The following is a 10,994-nucleotide window of genomic DNA, read 5'->3' as shown; positions in this document are numbered from 1 at the left end:
AATAGCCATAAAAGCTCATGCTATATTAGAGGATGTGGCTACTATGAGTTATAACTAACCAAGTGAAAGATCAACCACCACTAGAGCAACAGGGATAACACTAGGGAGGGAGTGAATTCGTTCTTGTATAGCTACATTTCTAACTCCTCAATCAGACAAATCCTCAAAATGGTAGGCATATTAATTTGGTGAAACTAGCCATTCTCACCCATGCAGATCAAATGATCACTTTCATAGGCAAGAATTTACAACTCACTCAAGATATTCAAGTCAAGTCACGTATGGTCATCCTAGTGAAATGAAGGTCTCTTCTAACAATGGTGTTATATAGAGAAACTATACATTTCGTGGTCCGGTATTATACAAAATTTTTATATAGGATACCCCTACTCACATGTCTTCACATGAATGATTAGGATCAAATCATTGTAGCACTTCACAATAATTGTAACAACTACGAAGCGGGTCATATTCGTAGTGTCACCAGGATAAGATACCTAGTTTTATCCATCTACTACATACCATTTAGGTTATTACTTAAATATGATCCTACTGTATGTCTTCACATACATGTTTAAGTTACAACAGATAACCCTGGATCTTAGTTTATTGGTTTTTGGGTTATTGCAACTAAATATCAACTAAAATCCCTCTTATTTTATTAGATAAATAATTTTTTTTTTGTACAAATACAAACTAAAAGACCACAAGATTTAGGGTATCAACCCCAACAATCTCTCACTTATCCTAAAGCTAATGGGATTTACATCATAAAAGTCAAACTAATACAACAATACACACACACAAAAAAAAAGAGAGATACAATACATGTCCAGTATAATCTCTCACTTGCCCTAGACTAGATGAGGTCTGTCTAATAGACTTAGACTCTCCAATGAAACGGAGCAGCAACGTTGTGCTCCGAAGAGATCTTCGTGATGATCACTTCCCCTTGATGCACAATCTCCCAAATCAGGTGATATTTACACTCTATATGCTTTTCATGTTTGTGGCTCCTAGGCTCCATGGAATCAGCCACAATACCACTATTATCACAATAAAAGATGATGAACTTTGATATGTCTAAAACAACATCCAGATTAGTCAAGAATTTCCTAAGCCACACAGCCTCCTTGATAACTTCACAAGTTGCTACATAGTCTGCCTCCATGATGGAATCAACGATGCACTCTTGCTTAATGTTTCTCCATTAAGAGTAAACATTTATCCTGAAGTGGATTTCCTAGAATCTTTATCAGTTTGAAAATCAGAGTTAGTGTATCATGTAACTCCTCCATTTGGGAATTTTCCACTAACTTAAATTGATTTAAAAAAAACAATTTATATAAAAAATTTCAATTTTAAATAAAATTAATTCAACTAATTAATTTTAAATAAAATAATTTCTTTTAAAAATTTTAAATAAAATTAATTCTAATAAATCATTTTAAATAAAATTAACTTTAAATAATTAAACAATTTAATTAATAAATATGAGTATAATATTAAATATTAAATTAATAATAAACACCAATTCCAAATGAATAGGGATTCATGTGAAATATTTAAATAAATATTTACAACTCTCCGATCTGTATAATTCAATAATTAATTAAACGTTTTATGAACTGAAATGAACGGAAGGTGTCTAGCTCGCAGTTTACAAACTCCCATCACATCATCATTGCTGCTAGAAATCAACCAATCAGAAAAATTAGATAGCCAAGAAAAAGATGCAGCAGAAAAATCTCGACGAGCCAGCTCATTAGCAATCCTATTCCATTCCCCAGATTCTTAATTAAATGGTAATTCATGTATAATAAACATGTTTAGCTTGAGAAAAAAAAATCATAGAACTGTGGGAATAAAACACTAGCATACCAACTTGCAATTAAATCATCAAAAGGCTGCCCAAAGTTTAAAATCTTCCACAAAGCATGTTCCTCTTTTTATTTCGTTCCTTATTCAAAAATAAGACGTAAATTATACAATAGGCAGAAGTCTAGCTACCTACTGAATCAGATAGTATTCCGGGGTCAAACAATAATGATAGGCCATACATTACGACCTCGTCGGTACCTGATTTTTGGGGCAGAATATGAGGAAATTGCCCATTGGATTCTATCTTTAACTCTTCTGATTTTCGATCTTCATTCTAGTTCTTCTCATCAGTTGAACTCTGTGGTGCTACCGTTCGGTGTTGACGATTGGCCAAGGAACTCAGCTCTCAGTTGCATCAAAAGTCTTCCAAGGTAGTTAAGACCTTCTCCATCTCGGCCTCCACCCCAGAAAAGGTCATGTGGTGATGCTTCAACAAGAACAGATCCAGCAGTTGATAGCAGCATAGATTTCAGATGAGGGTAACTTGAAAATTTGCATTTCAATGCTCGGTACATAATGTCAAGTTTGGCAGTTCGCCAATCAGATCGTATCTGCAATGAAAAATGGGAGATACTGAAGATTATCATGCGAACTCTCTTTCGCAAATGTGTCTCAACGTGCTAACATCTTGTTATTTTTTCAAATTTTCAACTGTTTTCTATTATTTTGTGTGTTTAAAAATAAAGAGGACTGCCACCAAATACTGAAGATCTAGCTAAGAGCTTTAGAAAAGATGAACAACCTCATCTTTCTTCGGAAGATCTTTACATTTTGCTAACAATTTAATCTCAAACCCTTTTATTTTTCTTTTCCTTTTCTTAACTTGATATCAAGCGTGGCATGTTTGAGAGTGATTCTAAAATGGTGAAAATCACTATTTTCACTTTCAAAGCACTTAAAGAATATTTTTAATCATCAAAAATCATGTTTAATAGCATGAAAAATACATTAAATAGGGTATAATTAACCATTGAACTGATTTTGAGTGATTAAAGGGATGTTTCAGAGTGATTTTAAAACATGAAAAAAGTGATGTAAAAAGTTTTCCAAATCCAAGAGATGCCCTCAATTCCTATCAAATAAACTACTCTAGCAAAGAGCTCTACAAGCATTTTACCACAATCCTCTGGCTTTTAATACCCAACAGAACCCACAAAATACGTTATGAAGGAAATCAAAGATGTCTCAAATACACCAATACAACTAAAAGGATCTTAACAAATAATCAGAAAAAGGGGGAAACAAATGATAGGAATCTTGATAATCCCTCTTGGGAAAGAGTTGTTTCTTTTTTCTCGAGTAAGAGTTACAATTAACTAATGACATTCTACAAGTATTTGACAAATCAAAAACTACGCTGTCAAACTAAGCAAGCAACGACATCATTTTTCCTGCAACATCTAGAACGATATGTTGACCAGTTATGCATCGCTTCATTTCACTGATCGTGCATAATATTCTTTTAAGTGATATATCCCCAAGGTACAGTATGTTCATTCATATAATACAAAAATTACTACCTTTAGATATGTAAAGATTAATCTCTTCATGTGTGTATTATTCAAATATAAGCAAAAAAACTCCAATAATTCATGATCGTTTTTTAACATCTGTGAGTGTCCAAACTTGTTTGTGCATATCTCAACTATTTTCACGGGACAACAACCTAACTCTACTGCATTTGGTTGCTAAGAAAGAATGTAGAACATTAAATCTGAATAGGTAGTCACCATAACTTAAACTCTCTCTCAAAACTCCTAATTTACATGACTCATATTGATGACTAGGTCTGGGCCCATGGTGGCAGACATATTCGAGCTATAAGTTCTATACAGTTATCCTATCCACACATCATGCCAAAAGAAATAGGCTAACGTAAAACAAAACTAGTTAGAGAGCTATACCATTTTAGGGTGCTGCCTCTGCATTGATCTTCCTATCCTTGCTGCTTCCTCTGGACTTCTGGCTGATTTTATCTTTTCCACACAATCCTGAGCTACAGGATCATCAATACCGACAAATTTGTGAGCCTGCATATTCAAGGAAGGTTAGGCACTATACTACATTTTGAAAGTGAGAAGACAATTCAAGCAAAGGGAGGGTATACCTGATAATAATGCTCTACAGTCAACCAAGTGCAATCACTGCCATTTTCATCAGTGAGTTGAATGGGGTGACGTGAAAAGTTTGAGAATGCGCCATAAGGATCCCATGTTTTGTAAAAGAATATAATACTCGGCTCGTAGGGAGTAACTGTTGGGTCAATTGCAATGGTTTCATCACAGGATGGGATTACTGGAGCAACATCTAATATTGGTTGAAGAAATCCCCTAACTAACATGTCTTTTCCAACCTGTACGCCAAGGTCAGATCCCAGTCAATCGCCAAAAAGAATATTGAAAAACAAACAAGTTCTCCATTTGACTAGAACTGCAAATTTTCCATAGACAAGACATTAATTACCATTTCTCAAGATTGATGGCTCAATCCCCTACCAGGTAATTATTGAAATAAAAGAATAGTAATAATAATAATTCAAAAAGTTAAAAAATAAAAAGAAAGAACGAAACTATAAGTCTGACAAGATACAAAGGATTTTATTTGGTCAGACAAATCACCAGTATCCTTTTTCCTATTATCAAAGTCCCAATTATTTCATTCATTTCAAATGAAGATAAAAGATGTGCACCATAGTCAACACCTATGAGAAGCTGAAAGGATCCATTACAAATTTCTCACGTTTGGAAGTCTCGAATCTAATGTTTAGCAATTTATTTAAAAGAAAAAAGAAAATCAAGCATACTTTAAAATATTTTAATGTCTTTGTAAAAAAGACATTGCACAATAAAATTTCTAAGTATATGCATTAAAAATGAGTCAAATATTTCTTCGTTAATTTCTCTTAAATATGTTTGTGTTCTTAAATATGTTCAATTCGTGTCTAAAAATTGCTAAAGCATCACATATATTTAATATGTTCAATCGTGGGCACCTTAACAGAACTTAAATATCCATGTTTCCTATAGTTTATATGGAAGACCAAACTATCCACCTCTAAACGAAAGAAAAAGGAGCAAATATTTTTGCACATATCCTAGAAGATTAACTTGGAAAATATAACATAAACAAATATATAGATGAAGTGAACATAAGAGGAGTATTATTCCACATAATCAGCAATATATCTTCTAAATAATGAGAACACTATAAATTAGATGTAACCTTCTCATATTCAACATCAATTAGTTCCAAAGCTTGAGACATCTCAACCATGCCAAGCTCACCGACGGGAGATGGGGCATTCCTCCCCCCAATAATCTTAGGAGCAACAAATGCAAAAACCTGAGTTGAAAAACAGCAGCATAATTAGTAATAGTATTGATGATTTAGATGGGTGGTAATGAAAGAAAATGAGGCCCTGGGAAGCAACTGCATGCGCTCCCAAAAGAAAAGGTTAATGTTATATCTTTTCCTTTTCCCTTTATGAGAAACATTCAGCAGCATTCAAGTTAATGTCATATCAGAAAGTAAAAATCTACTAAGTACATATAGTTTATGCCATGATAGAACAGTAAATTGAGTTTTACTTCTGGTGTACAGAATTGAACTATTCTACTCAATTATATTAGTTAGTTTTACTAAATGGAAATTCATGCATTTGTAGTAATTTTACTCTTAGATTTAGAGACCAGTCTAAATATTTCTTTTGGCGTGTTTCTAATAGTACAATAGTACAATTGGAGGATGTGAATTATGAGCTAAAATATCATTACGTCCCTACACTTTTAGATATGTTTTATTTCATCCTTGAACTTTCAAATGTCAAAATTTAGTAACTGTACTTTCAAATTTAGTCCATACTCTTAGTTTGTGGTTAACTTTTCAAAAAAGAATAATAATAATAATCTCTAGTAGCTTCGCCTTTATAAATGTTGGAAAGATATTTACATATGGTGTTTTCTTGAATAGAAATTATTTTTATCGTTTCACAAAATTTGATAAGACTTCAAACAAGACTAATTTTAAAATTCACTCAAAGTACAAAGATTAGAGTACAAAGACTAAAATGGAACAAGTCCTAAAGTACAACGACCCAAATGGTACTTTAACATAAATTAAATTATACATGCAATATACTGGAGAAGAAGCAAAAGATATGCTTCTACCAATGCAATATCTTCTTTATACAAAGGTAAACTAAGAAAATCCACAGCTAAATAAATGACTCAACATCTTAAAAGAGAATAAATAAATAAATAAATCAAGAAGGTGGGTGGGAGAGTCATTCTGAGTAGAAAAACTGTCAAATCAAAGAGGATAGTTCTTGAGATCTCAACTCTTTCCGACAAGGATAGGAGTAGTAATTTGTAAGTACCTGTTGGAGCTACTAAAGATGGGAAGAAGTTCCTGAAATATCTTAGAGGACTTCCATGGCTAAGGAAATTAACGTTGGGAAGAGAAGTGGAAGTAGAGGTTGATGGAATTTGAAAATGTGAAGGAAAGACAAAATGTGGAATGACAAGGAAAACAGTTGTGGTCGCAAGACTCTGCTTTTATGATACCAGAGTTAAAATAAAGTAATGGAGAATGATAATCATATAGATTGTGCCTTTTGTTCCTTAAATCCCTTTCAACCTATAAAGGATTGAGACTTGTGAGTTAAGAGAGTGACGTCTGGGTGAGGGAGTTTAATGTGATTGTGAGCATATATAATTGATAGCTGTAAGGATGGGTGTGTTTTTTACTAGTATTTTGGCTAGGCAAGGAAGGAAATATAGGAACCTCTCAAAACTTTCCTTGGCTTCTAACATACCTCATGGTTGATAAATGAATTTAAGGTATACCACTTTCAAGCTTTCTATGGTATCCTAGCTTATGGATAAACTTGAATTGGGTTGCTCTTCTGTAGCCACAATACAGTTGGTGAATATTTGTAAGCTTATTATTAATTTAATCAAAAGTTAGTTTCTTTTTCAAGATAATAGATCCAATTAGATTGGTATCCAATAAGTGTTAGTGCCAAGGGATTAGTAACATGCCAGACAGACAGACAGAAAACAAATCCAAATAAGGCATACATGCTCGGTTTTGAAGAGTTAAATACAGGATATTTTTTTTTTTAAGCCGTTATACACCTAAAAGGAAGAAAAATCCATTGCATACTGTTATCTTTTTAATTGGTATACAGAACACTATATGCATGGGAATCAACCATATAGATCAGAAAGGAAAAGATCATACCTCATGTATTACTCCACACGCAATGGCTGAAGCTGCAAGTGTTCCTCCACACTCCCACAAAATTGAAAGAAATCCACGATCATGAAAATATTCCATTACATCTCGAGGGTTTAGATTATCAAACTCAACTACTTCAACTCCCTTGGATGCAAGCAGTTTTTGGAAACTTCTTTTAGCACCCCTTTGTGTTACAACCATGGTTGACATACCCTTTGTGTCCCAAACATTTGCTTGTTCAGGAAGATCGAGAGTACTTGACATCACAACACGTAGAGGAATATGCCCACCACCATGTCTTGCAGTCAGTCTAGGATCTAATTCAGAGGACATCATTGAGGGAAAACATTGAAGCAATACTAACAACTCAGTGCCACTAGCATTCGATGACAAGACAATTATAGAAAATGGCAAAACTCACCATCCTTGCGAACAGTATTGCCTCCTACTATAACAGCATCACTTCTTCCTCGTAATTGAAAAACTCGTTGTCTGGATGAAACGCCACTAATCCATGCTGCATGACCAGAACTTGCAGCAATTTTCCCTGATCGGTAATATAAAATCACCTCAATGCTATTTTCATTTTCATATATGATAGGATTCTAAATTAAACAAAAATGCTGTATTTTACTAGGCGAGAAACAAGTTCAGTGAAAAAAAGATATTGAATATCCTCTTGAGAAAAAAAGATATCAAATATCCTCTCAAACCAATAGAGAAGTAAAACAACACATTAACCAAAGCTATCCTCTTGAAGTAGAAAAGGAAATGAAGCTATAATACTAACCATCAAGGGTCATGGCATATTTAAGTACAGAGAAAGGCACTCGAGAAGCAGCTTTACAAATCAGTGGAGCATTAACAAGGAGACATGCTTTTCGAGCTTCCTATAAGAAAAATCAACACGTCTTATAAGTGATCTGCATGATAATTATGTAAGCAAACGGTACGGAAAGCTAACATGACTTAAGAAAAAGAAAAATGGGAAGGAAATGAATCGCTCAAATTTTATCTGATGTCCCCAAAGGGACGAAGGAAATGAATTGAATTGTATCAATTCAAGACCTAGCAAAGCGAGCTAAGATAAATCATAATTCAACTATTCAAATGAATTACCTCTACGGCTCTACTCTTTAGGTCCTCTCCAAGAACATCAACGAGAACCCCTTGACTTCTTAAAGCTCTCACAGCATTTCCTCTAAGATGTTGCAAAGGATGCCGCATTCCAACAACTACCCTTTCAATCCCTGCCTAATTGTGCAGTTTCAATCGCTTATTTTAAACAAATATCAATGATAAAACAAAAACAAAAACAAAAACAAAACTGAACAATATCATCTAAATTAACAAGATTTACCGACCAAACATGTTTATTTCAAACCAGGTTGATATTAATCATCCTTCCAAATTCCTACTACTTTCTTACTCCAGGAAAAAAGAGAGTTCAAACCATATCAGTTCCTCGAACAGACAACTTCTACTGATTCAATTTAAAACAAATCAAGCTCTAAAGTCTAAACAAACCTGGACTAAAGCGGCCACGGCAGTATTGTCGCTGGGGCAATCACTGGACTCCATATTGAGAAACGCCGTAGCACCACGGCACCGCTCGGCGGCAGCTTGGACTGCTTGAATCTCAGCAGATTCGGTACCCTGACCGTAAAGGAAGCCCTCGCCGGCGACGGCACCCGATTTGGTGGTGATGATGCAGCCATAGTTGGGATGTGGAGCGGTGAATCCGGCGGACTTATCGGCAATCTCAGCGGCGCGACGGATGAAGGTGGCTTCGAACAAATGGGAAGTGGAGCTGTTGCTGCTAGGATTGGTGGTGGTGGCGGCGGCGGCGGTGACGACGGTGGTGGGGAGCCTGTTGGCGTGGAGAATAGGGAAAGAAGCTCCCAATGTGAACACCATGGGAATGGGAGACTTAGAGAGGTTTTTGGTGTTGGAGAATCCAAATTCTTCAGGTTTGTTCTGTGGGAAAATTTTGCATAAAAAGTCAAAGCTTCATAATCAGCATCTTCTTCTTCTTCTTCTTCTTCTTCTTCTTCTTCTTCTTCTTCTTCTTCTTCTTCTTCTTCTTCTTGGTGTTGCTGAGACACAATTAATGGCACAGAAACCACCATTCTTCTCAAACTAATTTTTTATTTTTCTCACATGGATCTATCTAGCCTAAAATATTGGTTAAATTATACCACAAAAGTCCTTTTTTTCTTTTTTCTTTTTTTTATTTATTTAATACTCAAGGAGAAAGTATTGGTCTTTCAAATCACTAGCGTAATAAATAAACTACTATCTATGTCTTATATCTATCATGACACATAGTCTATCGTATCACATATAAATATAGTTAAATTTTATTATATTTATAAATATTTTGATTTATTTTCCTATATTTGAAAATAACTCAAAAATTTTCATTTTTAACCAAGTATCTTTTGAGTTTTTTTCTAAAAAAATAAAATAAGGAAAAATATATTTTTGATTGGTAGGTTTTGGATATAATTTCTATTTCTTCCTTAGATTTCAAAATGCTATACTTGTCTTGGTTTCAAATTGTTATACTTAAATTTTAAGTTTTATTTCAATTTAGTTCTAAAGTTTCAATATTTACACTATTTTTTCTTTGATTTTTCATTGAATATTCATTTTTAATTTTGGCACCAATGTCTTTTTAATTAATTTAAAATAATTATGGAGTGAAATTTTAAAATTAATTTTAATAGTGATGAAAAATTATTGAAACTTAATTAATTATAATTCTTTTCATTCTCTTACCATTAATTAATAGATGTCAACATTGAATATTGAAAGTTAACATTTAGTATAAAATTGGAGTTTAAATGTAAATCCTGAAACTTATGAACCAAATTGAAACAAACTAAAATCTTCAGAGTAAAATTCTAACCTTTTGAAACTTTGAAAAATCAAACTCATTACTTAAAAATTAAAAGTGTAACATTTTGAAAGGTATGGATCAAATGGTTATTAGATCAATTTATGGATTAATAAAACTAGTAGGGGTGTACCTGGATTGGGTTAGGAAAATTTTTTGGACCAACTCGAAAATTCAAATTAGTTGCGCGTTGACTACCCAAATAACCCGAGCAAGGTCTTCAACCCAACTCAACCCTCGGGTTGGGTTGTTGGGTTATTTATTTTTTTATTTTCCTTTTTATTATATTTTTTATTAATTCCAAATACTTAAATTTGTGTACAATACATATTGACAACTAAAATTTCATAAAACACAAATATTAAATATCAAAATCAAAGATATATATTACAAACTTCAAACAAACATCATAAAAATATATATGAATTACAATATTTATAAGTTATAATCTATATACATAAATATATTTTAATAATATTAGAAATTTAGGTTCGGTCGGGTCGGGTCAACCTGGATTTTTAAACGTACAACCATCCCAACCCAAAAAGAACCTAAAAAGTTCAACTCAACCCAACTGGAAATTAAAATTAATCCAACTCAACTCTTACAAAGGTACTTTGCTTTTAAATAAAGTAAAATTTGAGGTGACTCTGCCATAAAATTCAATTAGCACAAACTATGCACTTTTGACTTGAAGGTTGAATATTCAAAACTCTCATCGCACATATGACGTGATGGCTAATGTGTAAAAATTAGCGGCATATGTAGTATTAGGGGTGTTCAAAAAATCCGATGACCCAAAAAAATCGATCAACCCAACCCAAACCGTGCCGTTTGAGTAGGGTTATCAACTCATTTGGGTTGGGTTAGGTTCAAATAAATGAAAATTTTATGGGTTGGATTGGTTCATGAGTTCACCTAATATAAGCCAAACTAATCCGAACCAATCCGAATTTATTATTAACTTTAAATATAT

The 10,994-nt window shown here is 33.4% G+C and overlaps 1 protein-coding gene across 1 annotated transcript; it reads right to left on the bottom strand.

Annotated features, from left to right (window-relative positions):
* Positions 1–1,780: 1,780 nt before the first annotated feature.
* Positions 1,781–9,278, bottom strand: LOC120071463 (riboflavin biosynthesis protein PYRR, chloroplastic-like). The gene is made up of 9 exons (XM_039023761.1): positions 8,647–9,278; positions 8,239–8,373; positions 7,910–8,009; positions 7,541–7,666; positions 7,123–7,436; positions 5,104–5,223; positions 3,989–4,234; positions 3,786–3,911; positions 1,781–2,432 (listed from the first exon to the last, which is right to left on the bottom strand). The coding sequence occupies exons 1-9, from the start codon at positions 9,034–9,036 to the stop codon at positions 2,169–2,171; spliced, it is 1,821 nt and encodes a 606-aa protein (XP_038879689.1). The 5' UTR covers positions 9,037–9,278; the 3' UTR covers positions 1,781–2,168.
* Positions 9,279–10,994: the final 1,716 nt, after the last annotated feature.

This window comes from Benincasa hispida, chromosome 2, assembly GCF_009727055.1.
Source record: "Benincasa hispida cultivar B227 chromosome 2, ASM972705v1, whole genome shotgun sequence".
In the NCBI taxonomy this organism is placed as follows: Eukaryota; Viridiplantae; Streptophyta; class Magnoliopsida; order Cucurbitales; family Cucurbitaceae; genus Benincasa; species Benincasa hispida.
The sequence above is the reverse complement of the archived record's forward strand: the minus strand, read 5'-3'. Positions and strand labels throughout refer to the sequence as shown.

Coding starts and splice junctions, on each gene's coding strand:
- LOC120071463 (XM_039023761.1), bottom strand. CDS start 9,036: ATGGTGTTCACATTGGGAGCTTCTTTCCCTATTCTCCACGCCAACAGG. Junction 8,374..8,646: donor CCGTGGCCGCTTTAGTCCAG/GTTTGTTTAGAC, acceptor CTGCACAATTAG/GCAGGGATTGAAAGGGTAGT. Junction 3,912..3,988: donor CTGTAGAGCATTATTATCAG/GTATACCCTCCC, acceptor TTGAATATGCAG/GCTCACAAATTTGTCGGTAT.